The 24,150-nt window shown below is 38.5% G+C and overlaps 1 protein-coding gene and 1 non-coding gene across 9 annotated transcripts in view; one reads left to right on the plus strand and one right to left on the minus strand.

Moving 5' to 3' along the window:
• Positions 1-24,150, plus strand: part of map4k3a (mitogen-activated protein kinase kinase kinase kinase 3a) — a 275,670-nt gene that overhangs the window by 92,750 nt on the left and 158,770 nt on the right. For all 8 annotated transcript variants that reach the window (XM_073051531.1, XM_073051530.1, XM_073051535.1 and 5 more), the window contains exon 3: positions 23,675-23,765. In XM_073051531.1, coding sequence (XP_072907632.1) covers positions 23,675-23,765 — 91 coding nt within the window. The remainder of the gene's footprint in view (positions 1-23,674; positions 23,766-24,150) is intronic.
• On the minus strand, positions 20,380-20,494 carry LOC140731297 (U5 spliceosomal RNA). Its single transcript, XR_012099774.1, has one exon. It is a non-coding gene; the product is annotated as a U5 spliceosomal RNA (small nuclear RNA).

Below are 24,150 nucleotides of genomic sequence, written 5' to 3' on the forward strand. Positions count from 1 at the left end.
ACAAATAGAACTCCTTAATGTCAGACAATCAGAGCATTGAATAATAACTTTAGTGAAAGTGATTTGATGGTATACTTTAAGCAACCCCAAGTAACAATTTTTCATGTTTGCAAGGAATATTCAGCAGCACAAGCATTTGTGAACGGTTGTCAAATCAAGGTCAGGTCCAAGACTATTTAATGTACTTCTGCCTGTTGGAACATACACACTGTTGCCTCCAGTATGACTCCAGACTGCTATGCTTTGTAACTCCAAAACACAAAAACTAGTTAAAAGGAAAACAAGGAGCCAGGAGATAAATGTGTTGTTTATTTTTATTTTAAGCAAGGCACACACATATCAAGTAGCATCATGATGTATGCAATTCACGTAATTTTACATACCGTATAATCCGTAATGAATTATTTAAACAATAAAGAATGCTTAATCAAACAGTATTTATAATATTACTGAAATATTAGATACACAGCACAGACATTGTCTGTATAGTCAGAAAAAAGCAAGTAGTCACATTTCTTGCTCCGTTAGACACAGGAGAGCAAGTATGTGCTTGTTAATGGCCATTGGTTTTTTAAAAAAAAGTTTGGGGATCCCTGCTTTGCAAGTAACTGAAATTCCCTTTTCCATGAGAACTCTGGCATCTGGGAGAAATTTGGTAACTTTTAGCACAGTGCTGTTAGTTACACAGAAATACCAAAAAAAGCCAATAGTCTTTACCTGCAAAATCAGGGTCCGTGACGTCTGGTAATAAATTAGATGGAATTCGCTGGCCACAAGTGTAATACCAGATAATTGGAAGGTGGCAAATGTTATTCCTTTGTTCAAGAAGTTGGGGGGGGGGGTATGGATAATGGTGGGAATTATATAGAGCATTGAGTTTTCCTTCAGTGGTGGGCAAATTTTTGAAGAAAATTAGAGGATTTACAAGCATTTGGAGAAGCATAGTTTGACTAAGGATAGTCAACATGGCTTTGTGAGGGGTAGGCCATGCCTCAGGAGCCTGATGAATTCTTTGAGGATGTGACAAAGCACATTGATGATGGTTGAGCAGTGGGTGTGGCAATTGATAAGGTTCTCTATGGTCAGCTCTTTTAGAAAGTCAAGGTGCATGAGATCTAGGGAAAATTGGCTGTGTGGATTCAGAATTGGCTTGTCCATTGAAGGCCTCTGGTTGTAGATGGAGCATATTCTGTCTGAAGTTTGGTGACCAGTGGTGTTCCATTTGCAATGTTCTGTTCTGGGACCCCTGCTCTAATTTTTATAAATGACTTGGATGAGGAAGTGGAAGGGTTAGTAAGTTTTCAGGTGATATGAAGGTTGGTGTAGTTTTGGATCATGTAGAAAGTTGTCAGGGGGCAACAGGACATTGACTGGATACAGAACTGGGCTGAAAAGTGGCAGATGCAGTTCAGCCCAGAGAAGTGTGAAGAAATTCACTTTGGAAGTTAGAATTTGGGAGGTCTCAAGATGGCGCTTATGGAGTGAGACTGTTTTAGGCTTCGCTCCAATCCTTTTACTTTTTTCTACCTACAAACACCCCCTAATTGACCTGTTTATACCTATTCTAAAGGGGTTTCAACTCATTAAAATGTCTAAACCACGAGAACCTAAGGAATTGAAACAGACGAAAGAACTGTTAACTTTGGAAGCAATGGCGAAACTTATGGACGAGAGACTTGAAAAACTGGAGAATAAATTAACCCCAAAGCTTTCTGCGCTCGATGAAATTTTAAAGACAGTCGATGCAAAACTTGAATCACTTACACTGGATTTACAACAACAAGAAGCAAGAATTTTAGTTCTTGAAGATGCCGCTCGCCAGAGAGATCGCAAAATTGAAATTCTGCAGCAATAGCAAGCTTCAATTTTTCAACTGCTGTATCATTAGAAATCTAAAATCACTGATCTTGAAAATCGTTCTCGAAGACAAAATCTCCGGATAATTGGGCTTCCGGAAAATTTTGAGAACGGTGATCTGACTGTATTTTTCTCTAAATTTTTAATGGACGTCTTCGGCTCAGAAGTACTGGATACCCCTCCAATAATCGACCGTGCACATCGCATTTCTCGTTTTCAACCAGCTTCAGGTACGAAACCACGACCAGTGATCCTCCGGATTCATTATCCTCATACCAAATAAAGTTTGATTCGGGCTGCCTGGAAAACGGGTATGATCAGCTTTAAAAATTTTAAATTTCATATTCTGGAAGACTATAGTCCCAAAGTTTTAAGGGCAAGAATGGCTTTTAAATCGGTTATGTCGGAAATTCATCAGAAAGGCTACAAACAAGCGCTGTTATTTCCAGCACAATTGAGAGTTGCTCTCCAAGATGGGACACATCGGCTGTTCAAATCTCCAGCGGATGCTCAAAGAATCCTTGAAGAATAGTACTTTTTTTACGACGAGTTGACTAATGTATTGTAATTTTACTATTTGTATTAAATTTTCTTTCCTTCATGCTAATAATTAGCCTAAAGATTTGGATCTTTTATAATTTGATGATTTTTGTGTGATGGCTAACAGTGTATTTCTTACACACGGTAAAGGTCCGTTTTTTTTGGTTTATCCTGAGTTCGTTTTTTTTATATTATTGTTAGTTTTGAAGGTAACTCATTAGGTTCTTCCTTTAAGTTCATATACATTTTTAAAATATTTTTAACGCTTAAATATTAGGTTTTTTTAATAAACTTTTCTAAGATGTCGTTTCTTTTCCCCAAAAGACCTTAGTGCTTGGATACATCACATCCGTTCGGATGTGGCTGAATAAGTTTAAGGACTTTCTTTTAAAATACTAATACAATATTATCCATTTATGGCTTTTAACGTTTTAGTTTTTTTTTCTTTTAATCCTTTTGTTTTATATATATATATATATATATAAATATAAAACACTAATTTTATAGTTTAATCTTTGTTATATTAACCCTTTCTTAAAATATGGGTGGTTTTTATTTTTTTAAAAAACTTTTTTGTTGGAGTTGCCGTCTTGAGACATGGGGGTAAAATTAGTTTTAGATTGCCTGCTTGCCTCTTTTTGGCTTTTTTCGTGGGGTTTTGAGGGTGGAGGGAGGGGGACTTTTCTTTTTGCTTGCTTCACGCTTAGTTTTACTTCATGGGCTGACTTGAAACTACAAAAATGGTTGCAGTGTCATGAGTTCCGGTTCCTCCTTGAACTTACTTCCCTCTTCTGGATTCATGAGGTCATCTTTTGTTTAACCTTATATGTTAATTGTAATAAATATTGGCAATATGGATAAGATTATTAATTTTGTTTCTTGGAATACTAATCGTTTAAATCATCTGATCAAATGGAAAAAAGTATTCAAAGTATTCCACAGAATGAATGCTAATATTATCTTTGTACAAGAGACTCATGTGAGGAAGGTGGATAGTCAATGCTTTTTTAGGTTTTGGAAGGGTCAACAGTATCACTCGAATTCCCAAGCCAAAGTAAGAGGCATTTCCATTTTTATAGATTCTTCAACCTCTTTTATACACTATGAAACAATTTCGGACCCACAAGGTAGATTTTTGCTTATTACTGGTTCACTTTTTAATCAAAAAGTTGTTTTAGTTAATGTTTATGCTCCGAATACTGACTGTCCTGAATTTTTTAAGTGTTTATTTACATCCTTTCCTAATTTGAATCAGTACATGCTGATAATGGGTGGGGATTTTAACTGTTGCTTAAACCCTTCGATGGATAGATTTAAGCCCACCCAAGCTCTTCTGAATAAATTGACCTCTCTTATTAATTCCTTTATGGTTGATTCTGGAATCTCCAAAATTTGGCGTTTTTTACATCCCAGTGACAAAGAATTTTCATACTTTTCCCATGTTTATCATAATTATTCAAGAATTGACTACTTGTTTATTGATCATCGTTTACTTACAGATATTGATTGTAAATATTATTCTATTACCATTTCTGATCATGCACCTTTGAAACTATCTATTAAGACAATGGATTCATCTTCTAATGCTAAATCTTGGAGGTTCAACTCTATTTTATTGCAGGACCCAGACTTTCTTAATTTTATTAAACAACAAATTGATTTGTTTTTCTCAACAAATTTTACAGAAGAGATCTCTAGTGGAACATTATGGGACACTTTTAAAGCATTTATTCGTGGACAGATTATTTCATACTCTGCTGGAGTTAGGAAACGAACTAATTCGGAAATATTAACATTGGTTTGATAAAATTAAGCAATTGATAAGATTTATTCAGTGACCCCTAGCAAAGAACTTTACAAAGAAAGAGTTGGACTTCAAATGGAGCATAGTCTGTTATTATCCTCTTCGATTGAAAATCAGTTAATTAAATTTAGAACCCAGTTTTATGTACATGAAGATAAATCTGGCAAATTATTGGCTAATCAATTGAAAACTGCTTCGGTTAAACGACAAATTACTAAGATTCGTGAACGAGATGGCGCTTTGACGATTGATCATAAAGAGATAAATAAAGCCTTTCAACATTTTTATAATTCGTTTTATAAATCAGAATTTGTTGAGGATTCTTCTATAATGGATGAATTTTTAAGAAAATTGAATATCCCAAAATTAACTACAGAAGATAGTGTATTTCTAGATTCACCTATTACGGAAACCGAAATAAAAGAGGCTATTTTTTCAATGAATTCAGGTAAAGCCCCTGGTCCGGATGGTTATACTGCGGAATTTTAAAAATCCTTTTCCTCTATACTCTCTCCTTGGCTTTGTAAAATTTGTAAAGATGTGTTAACTGTAGGTAAATTGCCACAATCTTTTTATGATGCCTCTATTTCTCTAATTCTTAAAAAAGGTAAAGACCCCACTGAATGTGCATCCTGTCGGCCTATATCTTTGCTGAATACGGACTTTAAGATTTTTAGTAAAATTTTGGCCACTAGATTAGAAAATATATTACCTCGAATTATCTGTGAAGATCAGACTGGATTTATTAAAAATCGTTATTCATCTTTTAACATCAGAAAATTGATTAATATTATTTATACTCCTTCATCCAAAATACCAGAATGTGTCATTTCTTTAGATGCTGAAAAATCATTTGATAGAGTTGAATGACCATATTTATTTAATACGTTGCAGCATTTTAATTTTAGTTCGAAATTTATATCATGGATTAAGTTAATATATTATAAACCTTTGGCTTAGGTTTTCACCAATAATAAAAGATCTCCTTTTTTTCAGTTATTCTGTGGTGCGAGGCAAGGCTGTCCTTTAAGTCCTTTACTATTTGACATTGTTTTGGAACCTTTAGCTATCGCCATTCGTGAATCACCTAATATTTTGGGTATTACCTGTGGGGAAGGGACATAAGTTATCATTATATGCTGATGATTTGTTACTATACATATCTGACCCTGAGAGATCTATTCCTGCTATTTCGTCCTTGCTAGCTCAGTTTAGTAGCTTTTCTGGTTACAAACTGAATTTTAATAAGAGTGAATTATTTCCATTAAATATGCAAGTTCCAATTTATAAACACTTACCATTTAAAGTTGTCACAGATCATTTTACTTATTTGGGTATTAAAATTACCAAGAAACATAAGGATTTATTTAAAGTTAATTTTTTTACCTTTAATTGACCAAATTAAGCAACTTGTTACCAGGTGGTCCCCATTATCTTTGTCATTGGTTGGTCGAATTAATGCTATTAAAATGATAGTATTATCCAAAATTTTATATTTATTCCAAGCACTACCAATTTTTATTCCTAAATCTTTTTTTGATATTATTGATTCTAAAATATCTTCGTATCTGTGGCAGAATAAAAATCCTAGACTAAGTAAAAAATATTTACAGAAGCCTAAGAAGGAGGGTGGCTTTGCCAAACCTGAGGTTTTACTATTGGGCAGTCAATATTCGATATTTAATATTTTGAACACAAGGATCGATTATAGCATCTTGCCCACAATGGGTAAATTTGGAATGTAAATCTGTACAAGACTTTTCATTGTTTTCAATTTTAGGATCTTCACTTCCTTTTTCTTTATCTAAATTGAATAAACAAATAACTAATCCCATAGTTAAACATACATTGCGAATATGGTTTCAATTTCGTAAATTTTTTGGCTTGAACAAGTTTATCTTATCAAGCCCTATTATATCTTAACTTTTTTTTTCGACCCTCTTTTATGGATCAAGCCTTTGTATTATGGAAAACAAAAGATATAACATGTTTTTGTGATCTATTTTTAGACAATAGTTTTATGTCCTTTGAACAGCTCTCTTCAAACAGCTTTGAAATTAAATAAATATAATTTACCTAAAACTCATTTTTTTTAAAGATATTTGCAAGTTAGAAATTTCTTGAATAATATGTTAGTCTTTTCTGAAATTATGTCCAATGGACATTACGGAATTTTTTTTAGCTCTGAATCCTTGCCAGAAGGGTTTAGTAGCCACCATTTATAATATGATCATGAAAATATAGCCAGAAGTATCAGAAAAAATTAAGAAGGAATGGGAAAAAGAACTTCATTGTCTTACACCCACTGAGCAGTGGGAGAAAATTTTACAATTAGTCAATTCCTCTTCTATTTGTGCTAAACATGCCCTAATACAATTTAAGGTTGTACATAGGGCTCACATGTCCAAGGATAAACTTGCTCGATTTTACTCTCATGTTAATCCAACCTGTGACAGGTGTCATTCTGAAGTAGCTTCATTGACCCACATGTTTTGGTCTTGCCCTTGTTTACAAAATTATTGGAAAGATATTTTCGGTATTACTTCAATAGTTCTGAATATCAAATTGCAACTGCATCCTATTACTGCAATTTTCCGTTTACCAATGGTGGATAATATCTGTTTATCCCCCTCAGCTCGACGGATGATTGCATTTGTTACATTAATGGCTAGAAGATCTATCCTATTGAACTGGAAAGAAATTAATCCTCCAACTATATTTCAGTGGTTTACTCAAACTATCTCTTGTTTGAGCTTAGAAAAAATTAGAAGTGTTGTCTTTGATTCTTCAGTTAAATTTGAAGAAACTTGGAGACCATTTATCCAACATTTTCGTATTAGTTAAACTGACTTTTCCTAAACCCTGCTTCTATTATCCTTAATTATTTGGATGGAGGTGCAGAGTTATTGACACTACTGTGTATATTTGACATAATGCAAATGGCCCATGTTGGTTAGGTTTTTTCCCCTTTTTTGGGGATTTTTTCCCTTTTTTTTACTCCCTTCGTAATTACTATGAGTTTGGGAGGTTATATATGGATTATCATCTATATGAATGTATACTTAACCTATTAATTATGTACTTTCAAACTCTCTATTCATGTTTCATTTATGTTTGTTTAAAATTAATAAAAAGATTTAAAAAGAAAAAGGAAGTTAGAATTTGAAGGCTGAACACAGGATTAATGGCAGGATTTCGAGCAGAGTGGAGGAACTGAGGGATATCTCTAATCTCTCTTTCTGGATTAGAGAGTTTGTTTTATCAGGATATGTTGAACGATTCGAGTTTTTCTCTTTGAAGTGAAGGAGGATGAGAGTTGACTTTATAGAGGTGTACAAGATGATAAGAGGCTTAGATAGAGTGGAAAACAGACATTTTCTCAGAGCGGAAATGGGTATATGAGTGGGCAGATTTTAATATGATCAGAGGAAAGTATGGGGTATATCAGAGATAGTTTTTTTTGCAGAGTGGTGGGTATGTGGAATGCCCTTTCATGGGTGGGGGTGGAGGTGTTACGAATGTGCCACAGCTCTGAGGGGCCGAAGGGTGCGGGGTAGCCCCCTCCTTTGTGAGAATCGCAAGATCACTATTAAGTCAGTTCAGGGGACACAGGAAATGAGAGAAAGACATGCAGAATCCACAAAAGGGTTGGAATGTGTCCTGGCCTCCGAAAGGCGGACCCATTGATACCGGCTATTGTCTCTTGGAGACGGACTTGTGTATTGCATTCTGTACTATGCATCGAAGCCCCAGGCAATGAACCGAGGGGGAGGTTGGTGGAGGGATTGCATCATCCCAACCTGATTGACAACTGAGACCCTGTGAGTCAGGATAAAAAGAGGGTCTGTGGGAACAGCCCCTCAGACGCACCAGAAGAAACGCTAGCGATCCCGTAATAGCGAAAGCCGGTGGAAGGCCACGTGCGTCCGCTTCCATTTGCCCGGAATCGGTGGCCTTTGCCACGGAAAAACGGTTTTTTAGCTAACCACGGGGAACTCAACTCCCAACGACTCTCGAAGGATTGACATCATAAAAGGAATGGGCAAGTTTTAACCCGTCTCTCTCTCCAACCAAAGGCTGCAGCCTACAGCTTGACTGAACTAAAGTGACTTTTATATTTCCATCGGACAATACATTATCCCCTAGACAACGATAGAGCTATTTCTTATTATTATACCCGCGCTTTTAGATTTAGTATTGACGACGTATATTATCTGTGTGTTTGCATTGATATTATTTTTGTGTATTTCTATCAATAAATATTGTTAAAAATAGTACCATCAGACTTCAACGGACCTCTCTATCTTTGCTGGTAAGTGACCCGGTTACGGGGTATGTAACAGAGGCAGATACATTAGGGGTGGTTAATAAACTCTCAGAAACATGGATGATAGAAAAATGGAGGGCCAAGTAGGAGGGAAGGGTTAGATTGATCTTGGGAGTAGGTTATAAGGTTGGCACGATATTGTGAGCTGTGTTGTAATCTATGTTCTGTGCTCCAGAAACGTGTATTTTGGAAGTTAGATTAGTTTGCACAGTGAATAGCAGCTTGTGTTGAACAGAGAGACCTTGAAGTACAAGTGTCAATTTCTCTGAAAAAGGCCACACATGTAAATGGTGTGGTGAGGAAGAGACATGGCACGCTTGCCTTCATCAACTGAGACACTAAGAGTAAGAGTTGTTAGAGATGTTCAAAATGTTGGTTAGGCTGCATTTGGAATATGGGGTCTATTTCAGGTTACTACGCTGCAGGAAAAAAATGATTAAGCCAGGGTGCAGAAAATAATGATAAGGATGTTGCATGGGTTGGAAAGCTTCATTATATGGAAAGATAAGAAAAGCTGGGCCTGTTTTCCCTAGATTGAAGGAGGCGGGGAAGTGACATAACAAGGGTATGTAGAATAATGAGAAGCATTGATCAGGTAGATGGGGATTGTTTGTTTCCCATGGTAGGGGTGCCCAAAGCTAGAGGGACAAGGTTTAAAGGAGATCTGGAGAGTATATATTTTTCACACAGAATTGTTAGCTGAAGTGAGCTGCCAGAGGAGGTGTGGAGTCAGTAACTGTAACACTTAAGAGGCATCTAGACAGGTATTTGAATGAGCAGGGGGGCATAGACATTGCATTTGCTTTCCTTACTACCGACTCAACTTGTAAGTTTACCTTTAGGGAATCCTGCACGGGGACTTGCAAGTCCCTCTGCATCTCTGATTTCTGAATTTGCTGCCTGTTTAAAAAACGATGGCTGGTTCTTCACTTGCAAAGATGAGGAGGGAAGAAGGATCCTCAGGAGCAACAGCATGATTGCTGGTGACTGTAGAGGCCAATTCTGGAGCTACAGACCCTGGGGCAGTAGAGAGAGAGAGAACAGCTGGGATATGGGCGCTTGGGTAGTAGGATCCTTCCTGCGTCTTCACTTCTCTTCAGCAGTCGCTCTTCTGGATTCCTCAAAGTTCTTGGCTGCTCCGTGGATCGGTGTTTTCCAGTGGTCTCTGTCACAAGCCAGCTGCTGCCACTCGTTGACCTCGATATTTGCGTGAGAGAGCTGCTGCTTAGGTTGGACTTTGTACTTCTTGAGCGGGGCACCTTGATCTCTCTTGCCCTGAGAGAGTTTTCAGTACAGTAATGCTTTCATTTAGAAAATACTCTGCTTTATTCCTGGAATATAACTAGAATATTCCTAATATAACTGGAATTCTGGTGACATTTTTATCATCATTAATAATAAGAAAAAAAATCTCTTCTATACAATACTCCCAAGTGTAGTCTAACTAGGGTTTTATAGAGCTGCTACATTACCTCACAGCTCTTGAAGTCAATCTCCTGACTAATGAATTTTATTTCTGATAGTGGGAATCAGCTGTGGATAATAAATGGATATATTCCATAAATTACAAGCAATTACACTCAACAGGTTATATAGAATGTTAGGCCATCTCAGTCGGAATGTTATGCAAAATATTAATTATTTCATTGGGCAATGGATAACGCTGCTCTCTACATAGATTCTGAAACATTGCACTAGCTTATAATGGTAGAATTACAGGTGTGTCCTCACCAATGTCCTCCACAGCTGTAACACTATGTCCCAGCATTTGAAATAATTCAGATGTTGAATTGTGTAGGTTTTGTTGTACCTTTCATTTTGCAAGTTTGGGTGGCATGATATTAGATTCTTTGAGTAATGCAGTCTAATTCTGGCTCTACTGATTAAGAACGGCATTAAGAACTTAAATATTACAGGGAAGGTTTATTAGAATGGCACTTCTATAAAGTGACTAGACTGGAGAGCTAGGATTTGTTTAGAGCAGAGCAGGTTGAGAGGAGATTTGATGGTGTGCAGATCGTGAAGGGCCTGGTGAAGGTAAATGGGAAAACTTTTTCTTCTGGTGGAACCAGAGGATTAGACTTAAGGTGGTGGTTTAGAAAAATTATTTGCATGCGGCGGATACTAATATTGTGAAATTCACTACTGGAAAGGATGCTAGGAGGCGATTAAGGTTTCAATAAAGAACTGGACAAGAACTTACTTGAAGAGGTGTCAGAAGTAGAAATGGAAGTGGTGACTAACAGGATTGCTGTGGCAAAGAGGTGGCAAAGGCTAAAGAAGTTGAATTTATTTTTTAAAAGTTAACTTTGAATGTAATGACCATGAGCGGCAAAAGATGTATTGTTTCTTACTTTTTATATAGCTATATTATGAATACAGTTTATTTTTGAAAAAGAAAAGATACTGTTTTTGTCATCCCATGAATGTCAATTGCTGAGAATAATCAGTTGCTCTGCTGTCACCCAGTGGTACTACTTTGTTACTGTTCACACATCCTGGTTCTGTTTTAACTGTCGATTTGATAAAATGGGACGTTAACATTTTTTGGCCATGACAGTATTTCAAGCTTACTGACAAAAGGAGAGGATGCCTCTGACATGGAATTTCTCCAGGGTTCCATGGCAGGCCCTTTCAAGGATTTGGATAAATGTAAAGATCATAACTAAGAAATTTAAATACATTAAAATTGACCTTGTAGATTGTAAAGGCATCAACTAATGGAAGGTATCACTGAGGAAGTGACTGCAGAAGTGGTGAACAAAATTCTGTCCACAGATAGTGAGAAAATGCTCTGAGGAGTTGGGAGGAGTAAGCAAGACAAATGAATAAATGATTTTAAACTCCAAGGAGAGAAGTCTGTGGAATTTGAGGCTGTTTATAGTTACTGCACTTTTAAAGGGTCCCAAATGGTCTCTTTCTGCCAAGACTATTAGATTCCACGTGTAATGGCAAACGAGCTTCTGTATGTTTGTTGACAGCGCCCAGTTTTCCTCTTGATCTCTATTCATCCGTAAAGATTACATAGCAACATAGAAACCCTACAGCACAATACAGGCCCTTTGGGCCACAAAGTTGTGCCAAACACGTCCCTACCTTGGAAATTACTAGGCTTACCCATAGCCCTCTATTTTACTAAGCTCCATGTACTTATCCAAAAGTCTCTTAAAAGACCCTATCGTATCGGCCTCCACCACTGTTGCCGGCAGCCCATTCCACGCACTCCCCACTCTGAGTAAAAAATACTTATCCCTGATATCTTCTCTATACCTACTCCCCAGCACCTTAAACCTGTGTCCTCCTGTGGCAACCATTTCAGCCCTGGGAAAAAGCCTCTGACTATCCACATGATCAATGCCTCTCACAATCTTATTCACCTCTATCAGGTCACCTCTCATCCTCCGTTGCTCCAAGGAGAAAAGGCTGAGTTTACTCAACGTATTCTCATAAGGCATGCTCCCCAATCCAGGCAACATCCTTGTAAATCTCCTCTGCACCCTTTCTGTGGTTTCCATTAATGTGTGAGATGGGAATTAAAGGAAAATCCTGAACGCAGGCAAGAAACTGACTGTATTAGAGAGTGATTAAGATCAAAGAATTGGGTTGGGGAGTCAAACTACCTTGAGTTTTTTTAAATTATATGGTGCATTGGCAATGCCATTTCATTGCATAATCCCAATGCCTCAAATATGTGCTTTTGGCCATTTTTACCTTTTAATTGTTGCATTCTTTTTTTGGTAATTGTAAAAAGCAAAATATTACAATGTGAAATAATCTAAATACTGGAACATTGGAAATAGAACAAAAAGTTCTCTATATTATATTGCCACATCTATGAAGAAAGCTAATGTTTCAAGTGAATGATTTTAAGCTGTTCTCATTAGTAGGTCATCAGTTGGAAATGTGAACTTTCTCTATAAAGGCATGCGAGTGGCTTCGTGGTAATTTGGTCTATGTGATTTCTTCACAGCGCCAGTGATCACCAATGGGGTTCAATTTCAGCTGCTGTCTGTAAGGAGTCTATATGATTTCCCTGTGACTACATTGGTTTCTTGCACATGCTCTGTTTTCTTCCCACATTTCAAGCACCTTCTCCTCTCCTCACTTTTTTATTCAGGCATTTTCCCTCTTCTTTTCCAGTCGTGAAGCAGGGTCTTGGTCCAAAATGTCAACTATTTGTTCTTTTCCCTGGAATCTGCCTGACCTGCTGCACCCCTTCAGCATTTTGTGTATGTCATGTTGAATTTCCAGCATCTACAGAATCTCTTTTGTTTATGACCTCCGGGTTAAGGCTGATACCGTGGGCTGCTCCTTCGCACAATCCTCGGACTGTTGGTCTTTGATGCAAAAACAATGTAATTCATTGTATGTTTTGATGTGATTGTGACAAATAAATCTAATATATAAAGAAACCTGATTTGCTGAGTAATTCATTCATATTTTGTTAGTTTTAGTTCATCTTAACCATTCTGTTTTACTGTGTGTGCTGGTTCTGATGGAAGACCAAGCAACTCAAATCAACGGCATAACTTGGCTGTGTCTGTTCTTTCAAGCACATCAGCTTGGGGTTGGTCTGACTTGCAATTCCTGCAAAGAAAGTTTGGAGCAGTTAATAATAACAGCAACTAAATGTTCTGGAAAAACTTCAGTGACAATAAAGGAGGGAAAATAGTTGAAATGCTTTCAGTTTCTGAGCCAAAAAAATAAATAATCAGTTATACTATCATACTGTTCTCTGCTCAGGGATTCAAACTGTCCTGCCCGAAGAACAATGAAGTTGATTTCTAGTTTGGGAGTTTGAGGTTATGAGGAAGGATGAGAGTCATTCATTTTTTTTTTCAGCTTTGAAAGGCATCTATAAAGTTATCTTGGAGATATTTACATGTTCAACTATGAAAAAGCACCAGAAGGTTTTACAATCAACAGTTTTATAATATCAAATGCAAATGTATTTAATTTTGGATCAAGTCCCATATTTAGATTAAATAATTTTGGATTTAAGTCCTACTTTTCCAGATAGTGGAGAAAGTGAAAACTTTAGGATCATGAATTGTGCAATGGAGGGACTTTGTATCTGTATGAGAAGGCCAGATGGCTGCTGCTATTTTCTTGGGAGAAAATGTTAACTTCAGTTGACTGGCATCAGCAATGCATGTCTAGAGAAGTGGGGAGTCTCCCTGTGTGATAGCAATGTTAAAACTATGGTTACCTTTCCAGTATTAATGTGTTTTTTTATATATGAATCAAAGCTGAATAATTTGAGTACGTCAGTTCTTTTGCACTTGATTCAGTTACCTACAGTGTGGTATCCCTGCCTTAACCGGAATTCGCTTTTTATCCGAGTGTGTATGTATTTGATATCAATTAACTTAGGCTGTATCTTTCTGCTTTTTTGCTTTTACAAACGTATTGCTGTCTTGCTATGAGGTACGTGTTTCTAGTAAACAGTGGTTCTAAATCCTGATAGTTGAGCAGAAAACACTTGATTGAAACAACATATAGTGGCATGCAAAAGTTTGGGCACCCCTGGTCAAAATTTCTATTACTGTGAATAGCTGAGCGAGTAAAAGATGACCTGATTTCCAAAAGGCGTAAGATTAAAGATGATACATTTCTTTAATATTTTAAGCAAGTTTACTTTTTTATTTCCATCTTGTACAGTTTCAAAACAACAAAAAAGGAAAAGGGCTTGATGCAAAAGTTTGGGGGATTTTCGCCCATTCTTCCTTGCAAAAGGCTTTTAGTTCTGTGAGATTCTTGGGCTGTCTTGCATGCACTGCTCTTTTAAGGTCTATCCAGATTTTCGATGATGTTTAGGTCGGGGGACTGTGAGGGCCATGGCAAAACCTTCAGTTTGGTGCCTCTTGAGGTGTGTTTAGGATCATTATCCTGTTGTAGAAACCATCCTCTTTTCATCGTCAGCTTTTTTACAGACGGTGTGATGTTTGCTTCCAGAATTTGCTAGTATTTAATTGAATTCATTCTTCCCTCTACCAGTGAAATGTTCCCTGTGCCACTGGCTTCAACACAAACCCAAAGCATGATCAATCCACCCCCATGCTTAACAGTTGGAGAGGTGTTCTTTTCATGAAATTCTGCACCCTTTTTTCTCCAAACATACCTTTGCTCATTGCGGCCAAAAAGTTCTATTTTAACTTCATCAGTCCACAGGACTTGTTTCCAAAATGCATCAGGCTTGTTTTAATTTTCAGAGTGCTAGGCAGCTGCTTAGAGGAGCCCATACCTACTGATTGTTGGGACAAGGTTTGAGGAGTCAGGGTATTTATAAAGCTTTGGAATTTGCATCACCTGGCCTTTCCTAATGATGACTGTGAACAAGCCATAGCCCTAACAAACTAATTAAGGTCTGAGACCTTGGTAAAAGTTATCTGAGAGCTCAAATCTCTTGGGGTGCCCAAACTTTTGCATGGTGCTCCTTTCCTTTTTTTTTACTCTAAAATTGTACAAAACAAAAATAATACACTAATCTTGCTTAAAATGTTAAAAAGAATGTTTCATCTTCAACTTCATGACTTTTGGAGACCAGTTCATATTCTACTCACTTAGCTATTCACAGTAACAGAAATTTTGACCAGGGGTGCCCAAACTTCTGCATGCCACTGTAAATCAGACTATCTTTTGGGTTTGTTTTAATCATAATGATGACATACATACAGGACCACCCCAGCATGAGAACACCTAACTGTGTACAGCCCGTGTATACGAGTGAATGGTCGGGAGACTGGCTGGATGGATTTGTCAGCTGCTAGCATCCTCTGCTATGAAGGAACCTAACCCTGTTATAATCTGGGGTTGATTTGTACTTTGACCAGTCGTTCCATGATTTTTGCCTCATTTCCAACTAAATCAATTTATTATCTACATTTTGTGTGGTGCTGTGCTATTGGTCAAGAGGCCTGGATTAATAATACAGAAAAGATAAGATTTCAGACTGACAGTGGGACATCTCTGTTCTGATGTGTTGGTCCATTGACTCCTCCTGTGCTAAGATGAGGCCACCCTTAGTGGAAGTACAACAGCTTGCATTCCGCCTGGGTAGCCTCCAACCTGATGGCATGGATATCGATTTCTCCTTCTGGTAAACAAATCCCCATTCCCAATCTGATCTTTCACCTCTTTTCACCTGCCTATTACTTCCCCCTGGGTCCCTCCCTCCTCCTCTTTCTCATTTGGTCCATTTTCCTCTCCTCTCAGATTCCTTCTTCTCCAACCCTTGACCTTTCCCACCCACCTGGCTTCACCTATCATCTTCCATCTAGCCTCCTTCCCCTCCCTCCTACCTTGTTATTCTGACATCTTTTCCTTTTCCTTCTCAGTCCTGAAGAAGGGTTTTGTCCCAAAGTGTCAACTGTTCAGTCATTTACATAGTTGCTGCCTGGCCTGCTGCGTTCCTCCAGCCTTTTGTGTGTGTTGCAATTGGAATTTAAATTGGATTGTTTTGTAAATTTGGAAATAAAGGTTTTCCTCTAACAGACCAACTAATTCACCTTAACGCTTAACAAGGCAGGTGCATGGAGAGAAGGGCCACGCTCTCTTGTCACTGCCACCATCAGGAAGGAGGTACATAAGCCTTGGGTCCCACACCAGGTTCAGGAACAATTATTAACTACAACGTTCAGACTCCTGAACCAGTGTGGGAAACTTTACTAAACTCAACTCTGAATGGATACCAGAAGAATGGACTTACATTGAAGAACTCTACAACTCATGTTCTTGGTGTTATTTGTCTATCTATTTTTATTTGCACAGTTGGTCTTTTACACTTTGGTTGTTTGTCAGTCTCTGAGTGTAGTTTTTCTTTAATTCTGTTGTATTTCACTGCTCTGTGAATGCCTGCAAGAAAATGGGCTCAAGGTAATATATGGTGACATGCTTTAGGGAAGGAAGCTGTAGCTATCTTTTCTGATGTCTGTCTCCTTTACTCACATGCACCTTTACTTTTTTTTTTAAAGATTTTTGCACAGTGGGGGGAATTAAGGGTTATGGGGAAAAGGCAAGTAGGTGGAGATGAGTCCGTGGCCAGATCAGTTATAATCTTATTGAATGATGGAGCAGGCTCAACTGGCCAGAAGGCCTACTCCTCCTTCTATTTCTCAGTTCTTATAACTGGGCTCTGAGCTATAGGCCAGTGGGTTATACTAAAATGATATCAAAAAGATATTTCAGATGGTCCTTTAGCATATTCTCTTGGTCAGTTGTGGACAGAGAATAAAGACACTGACATCGCAAGAGAAAAATAAAATAAACATTCTGATAGTTACTGTATTTGCCAAACATTGGTGAGAGTTGTGTACTCTTTATGATGAGTTAGCTATTCAAATTTAATATTTGCAAATGGTTTAATTTCCATTCTAATGAAACACTTCTGTGGAAAACTTTAGAACTGATTTAAGGCAAGTGAAGAATAATAATCTCGCCAATCTGCATACAAGTTATGTTCTGCTCTGTGATGTTTTTCAGTTCTTTCTGCCACATTCTTACTAGGCTTTTCTCTGCACCCTCACTGTTCCAACCATGTTGACACCATGGCCAGGAAAACTCATCCAGCACCCCTACTTCTCAGCGTATCTTCTGGTTTTCACCGGGAAAGACCGTATATGGTCCCCTCGTCAGAGAGTGCTACAGGGAGCCAACAGCAATGTGGCGATACAATTCAGCTGATTAAATCATGCTATCATTCTGTGAAGGCAGATTTGTTAATGAATGTTATTTTATAATTTTTTTTCCCCCAAGGGACCAGGATTTAGAAATTTATCGGTCTATGCCTACATAATTTTACAGCCTGAGACTCAAGCTAAATAAAGCCAAACATTTTTCTTGATTGCAGTTTTTTCCCCTCTGAAGGGTGGGGGTGGGGGAACAAACTCTCCCACTGATGTTCAGGTTATGGAAAAGTGTACCTTTGTATTTTGTTTTCTTGAAGGAATTTGAATGCTGTGTTCAATTTTTTTTGCTACTACAACAAAACTAGATTTAAGTTAAAGCTTTAAGTAGTTTACGTTTAACCTGGTGAGGTTTTGTTTTGCTGTCTCAAATTCTGATTATGCAAGGGCCTCTGAGGCAACTTTAGAAAGATAAAGGTTGTTACTTGGATAATTGACACAGAATTTGATGTTTTCGCTGCAATGTTAATGTTAATTAGGACTTGTAGCTGTTTAAAGGAACATTGTTATATTAGACAGAAAGCAAAGCTCCAATTCTTCCAAAATAGTACATAATGTACATAATGTAAATTAGTTATTTAATGTTGTGATATTGAATGAACCATGTGATTGTAGATATCAGAATGACACAAATCTCGAGCGGTTTCTCAGAAATCAATGTATGTAGAGGTTTTTTCCTGTTGACACTTCAAATGGCCACTATTGTGGGATGGCTATCTAGGTGCACACGCTCTCCAAGTTTTGTTTGGTAAAACAATTCTTTCTGATAATATGTTTATGGAAAAGTTGTCTTCTGCTTGGATCTGATATCATTTCACAGATTCAAAAGCATCTGCAACCTGTTTGAGTTGGCATCATGGGCCAGGGTTAACTGCACTAAGGGATGCTCTTTGTCAGCTGGCCCAAGTGATCCAGTATCCCCTTCACCATCAGGTCCAATTACGTGAAGATGCTGGGCATCTGGTTTGGAGGGGCCGACGTGGCTGGAGCGGTATGGGAAGGTAAAACAGAAATTGGGAATGTGCTCCCTGTTGGTAACTGAGAAGAGCCTGATCATCAGGTAAGAAGTGCTCTCAGGGCTACTGTACTTGGTGCAGATGTGACCAGACCCCTACTCATCCAGCTTGGGAGTCATCCGAGATGGCTTCAGATTCATTTGGGGATCCAAGGTGGAGGAGGTCAGATGAGTCACAATGCACAAGTCCCTGAACAATGGAGTTTGTGTGTGGGCATCACATACCACTATGTGCCGAGGTTCTACCTGTCTCCGGTATTGCGAAAAATAGGTCTGGCCCTGTTGCTGAGCAGTGTCCCGAACAGATTGACGTTGCTGCAATATCTGTCCTTTTCAGAAAAGTTCTTCTGGATCAATACCTTTAACCAGAAGGTCAGCACAGAACATCCTGCAGGCATTGTAGGTAAAGGACTTAATGGACACAGTGGATTATTTCCTGAGCAGACTGTCCAGAATGCCTCACCAACAGGCGCTCAAATGTCGCTTGGCTAGTGGTGAGAGAGGCCCTCCCAGTCGCATCCTTCCTGCATGTCCAGGGCATCACTTACACAGCGTGTAGCCTTTAGGATGACTATAGTGGAGAAGAGACAGTAGTTCACCTCTTTACAAACTGGGTTTGTGAAGAGGGTCTGGAGAACGGTTTAAGGGCCTGTGTCGTGGTTCATCCTGAGCAAGTGTGTGACAGAGGACTCTCTGGTCTATGGACTGGAGACGAATATCAAGTCCTGCTGGCTGATTATACACTCGGTCTGCCCAAAAGTGGTTGCCCTGCCCGCACATTGAGATGTCCGTGGAGGAATGCTGTCAACTGAGAACGTACTGAGGGTCACACTGAGCTTGCTGCAGCCACAGCAAGGGCTCGGTGGGGAAGGATCACGGTGTAGGGTTCTTCTGCTACTGGAGAAGGATGAGTTGCATTGCAGGAGAGAGCCCTCAATTATTGTAATAGGATACCACCCCATGGGGCCACTTGAGTGCTGTTGATTGGTTTGTAGGAATGTAATGAAAGCATTTGACTTTGTAAATGAATGAAAAGGCATGGCATGATTTATTCTTGTAATTTTTTTTCCATAATGAATAAAGTTTATTATATTAAAAAAAAGGAATAACCAGTCAGGACCACTTTCCCAATTGAAAAGACATATACAAAATATTTATCTGTGTTTTCCTGTGTGATTTACAGTAAGGATGTCTCATTTCTCTTCTAAAATACTGATGAGTGCTGTATTTGAAATTCATTTAATATATATGGCCCGTAGATAATGCATGTATCAGATAATGGATTTTTAATATTTCAATAATAAACTTTCATTAAAATATGTACAAGCATACAAAAGAAAACAATGCATGGCTGCCTATACGTTTGTAGTATTTCAACACATTCTGTGTACCAGGTGCCATCAACTCTCATGTGACCTACTTGGATGATACAAACTTCATGTACTAGAGAGAGTTTTACACAGGCCTTTGATGTCTAGTTACTAGTGTACTGTACTGTGGTGTCTAGTTGCAAGTGGATTGTGGTTCTTACCTACAAAACCAACAGGCTTTGGATAGACCACAAGGTATCTTGCACTCACTGAGTTGATCTTCCAGCAGCACTTGACATTCGTCTCAGTATTTGTACTTAAAAAAAGCCAGAGGTGAGAAAGCCCCCATGGTGTGCAGCTGCTTGGGATGAACTTGACAAAGTCCATTGCAGTATGACACATGTGTTTGTATATACTAGCCACAGCTCGATGTAGTCACCCAAGGGAGGCCATCGGGTTGAAAAGTTTGTTTCAAAAATGAACTAGTTTTTGAAATATGCAAATATTTACATTAATTCAACATCTTCCAAGTTTTCTCATATTCTCTGTACTCATGAAATGTGTGGTGAAATCAATCCACCTTTAGGTACTATAAAACTTTTGAGGACTTGAACAGTAACAGTATCAGGATACACGAATCATAGACATGAAAACTAAGCAACACACACAAAATGCTGGAGGAACTCAGAAAAGAGTCAATGTTTTGGGACTGAAGGCCATGAAAGAATGGGGTTGGCTGGGTTGGAGATTATGCTAAATTGACCAATCAGAAGGTTTGTGTGCAGCCTCACCACAAACTGATGCTGACAATAAGCATTCTTTTCTGTTTTTCATATAAAGCAAACCCTACTTAAAGCAGGGCAACAAAAAATTGTCTGAGACTCTGAGTGTTCCTCTCCACGGAAATCTTTAGTAAAAGGCGAAAGATTTATTCGATCTGAAGAGAAACCAGAGTGAACTGACACTGAGTCTTCGCCATTCTCTCCCCACACATCCCCTACCCCTCTAAAGTTAATACGACCAACTACCATTGTAACTGAAACCGTGATAGAAGAGCAACCATGATATTACATAATTTTTCCAAACACTAAAAAAGTTAATTTACAAATCTTAGCATGAAACTAATTTCAGTTTGCACAAAGCATTCTGGTATGTAAATAAGTAGGCGGGGCATCATTGGAAGCACTCACCAACCATCAGGATTTTGGAGGCAATGTTCCCTCTAATTTGTAATGAACAGTGTGTGCAAAAATCTTAGGCTGTGTAGTTTTTTTGCCAGTGACAAAATGCGCACACTGTACAACTTCAATAAAAACAGCATAAATAAGCCAGTTGTAAAATCTGCAGACAAATCATTGCAAGCTCCACATCGTCAATACTGTCTGCGTCAGAAACTGGAAAAGGAAATGTGATGGTGTACGATCGTGAAATCCACCTAACATGTCAAAACATGTGTTTTGTGTGCAGTTGAAATTCCTTTGTGCACTAGTAGCAAAAGATGTGTATGTGTACACACCTCAGAGGGACATTACCAGAGCATTTACTCTCACTCGTAAGGCCAGTGATGTTGTGGGTGTGGAACTGGACTCTCTGACGGTGGTGTCTGAAAAGAGGATGCTGTCCAAGTTGCATGCCATCTTGGACAATGTCTCCCATCCACTCCATAATGTACTGGTTAGGCACAGGAGTACATTCAGCCAGAGACTCATTCCACCGAGATGTAACACTGAGCGTCATAGGAAGTCATTCCTGCTGCCTGTGGCCATCAAACTTTACAACTCCTCCCTCAGAGTGTCAGACACACTGAGCCAATAGGCTGGTCCTGGACTTATTTCCACTTGGCATGATTAACTTATTATTATTTAATTATTTATTTATGGTTATATATTGCTATATTTATACACTATTCTTGGTTGGCGCGGCTGTAACAAAACCCAATTTCCCTCGGGATCAATAAAGTATGTCTGTCTGTCTGTTTACCAGCGTGATCAAGTACTGACTGAACTTCTCTTCCATTATGTTATGGAAAACACAACCAGTTACAGAGGGAAAAGAAAGTGCAGATATTGTAGATCAGAAATAAATACAGAAAATGCCGGTAAATTCAGACCATAAAACAAGGAGCAAGTGGAGGCCATTTGGCCCCTCGTGCCTGACCCCCTTCAGTAAACTCATGGCTGCTCTGACCTGACCTCAGCTCTCTTTCCTTCTGGCTCAGCATAACCCTTCACTCTCCTGGAAACAAAAAATCCACCTCCCTTACCCTGAGATGCAATGATTCTGCCTCAGCACATCTTGGGCAAAAAATTATTATGATTGTTCCTTCAAAAGGTCTCTCTCCCCTTGTCTCATTCTTTGGGCTTTGATGTATTTCCAGTTGGGCAGAATTTTTATGTGACTGGCCTCTCTAAACAGGTTCAGCATTCAGCCTCTTGGCAGCTGAGGGTTTGGTGACCCTCCTTTTTACAGCCTTACAGCTTCAGCAGATGGTTTAAATTTCAAAGTAAAGTTATAATCAAAATACATATATGCCACCATATACTACCCCGAGATTCCATTTTTGGTGGGTGTTCACGGTAGTTACAAAGAAAAACAATAGAGTTGATGAAAACCTGCACGTAAAGACGGACAAAAAACAATATGCAAATGATGGCAGACTTCAAATACAAATTTCTTTTATTAAACAAAATATACTTTATTCAAAAATAAAATTATTTACAATAACCATTCAAAGACTTTCAATTCTTTACAGTTGGTACCATTACTGTCTTTACATTTTCAAAGTTCAAAAGTTTTGCCACCCACGTGGCACTTTGTTCTTTCATATTTACATTCAGGGGTTATACCCCCAACCCTCCACCCCTCAACTCCCACGGGAGAAGGACCCTAGACTGTGGTCCTTCCCCACTGGACCCTTGCGGTGGCTGCACCGAGTTTGAGTGCGTCCCTCAGCACGTACTCCTGCAGCCGAGAGTGTGCCAGTCGGCAGCATTCCCTCACGGACATCTCCATGTGCTGGTAGACCATCAAGTTTCGGGCCGACCAAAGAACGTCTTTGACCGAGTTGATGATCTGCCAGCAACACCGGATGTTGGTCTTGGTGTGCGTCCCCGGGAACAGCCCGTAGATCAGAGAGTCCTCTGTTACGCAGCTGCTGGGGATGAACCTCGACACTGCCCCTTCCCTCCTCCTCCACACCTTCTCCGCGAACCCACAGTGTGCAAAGAGGTGGGTCACCGACTCCTCAGAATAAATAATAAATGATATTGAGCACATGAGTTGGGCAGACCTTGAGAGTGAGTCTATAGGTTGAGGTGAGTGAAGTTATCAACATTGGTTCAGGAGCCTGATGGCTGTAGGGAAACACTGTGCTTGAACCTGCTGGTGTGGGACTGAAGGCTCCTGTACCTTCACTGTTCTCTGAGAGAATTCACAATATTCACTGGCCTCTTAATTAAGAAATTCCTCTTCCTAAAGTGATGCAGTCTTCTGGTATACGTTAATGTTACAATTCTTAGCTGCAGATAGATCATCCTACTTTTAATCAAACCATTTCGCTGATGGTATCAGGATCTCCCATCTCAATAAAGTACTTTGAGGTTTTTTACTCTTTTAAGCACAAAAATAACAAAAGGTGATTAAATGCAGATTCAAAGTTGCTGTTACATAGTTTACTTCAGTGTTCGAGTATAGATAAGTGGTTCATAGAACTACATATGTACTACAGGATTGCATTTTAACTGACCAGGCAACTTTGAATATTCAAATACCTTTGGGATTCCAGACACCCAAAATATTTGTTCTTTGAACACTATATTGAGGTATGGCCCTCTAGATGTACAAGTACTTCAAATGTTCTTTGACAGAACAAATATATGTACAAATGGCTTCAATGATCTTTAAGTATTGATGTGTGCCATATTTGAAACAGTGACAAAGCTGGTTCTTGTTTTTTAAATTATTTGCTGCTACCTCAATAAATCCTGAAGGATGTCCACTGCTTAACAATTCTTAACAATAGTTACTTGTTTAGTTGGCAGAACATGTGAATTATTTATGCTGAATTGTTAGTGTTTTAGAGTGGAAGTTTGACATTCATTGGTCAATTAATGTTTAATTAAAATGTTTCCTTGTCAGGTGAAGACTTTGCCATTGTACAGCAGGAGATTATTATGATGAAAGACTGTAAGCACTCAAATATCGTCGCGTATTTTGGCAGTTACCGCAGGTATTTGCAGCAGTTTACATATTTCACTACTTGTTATGTAACAGCTATCTTTATTGTGCTTTCATATGAACCTGCACTTGAAGTTATTAATTATTGAATTATTGAATGAACACTTGAATTATTAATGAACCTCAGTTTCAAATTTGGGTGTCCAACAGCAAAATAATTATATATGGCAGCTTCAATATAATAAGTACCCCAAGCTCCTCAGTGATAAACAGAATTGAGGAAGTAAATACAAAGCAATAAAGGTGCTGGAAGAATTTTGAGAAAGACTTAAAGCTTTGAGGAGAGAAAAGAAATTTAAGGTCAGTGTCTCGATACAGGGAAGTGTGAGCTTGAAGGAGATTGTAGCAAAAAAACCCCACAACTTGCTGGCGGAACT

The sequence above is a fragment of the Hemitrygon akajei genome, chromosome 7 (genome assembly GCF_048418815.1).
Source record: "Hemitrygon akajei chromosome 7, sHemAka1.3, whole genome shotgun sequence".
Classification (NCBI taxonomy): Eukaryota; Metazoa; Chordata; class Chondrichthyes; order Myliobatiformes; family Dasyatidae; genus Hemitrygon; species Hemitrygon akajei.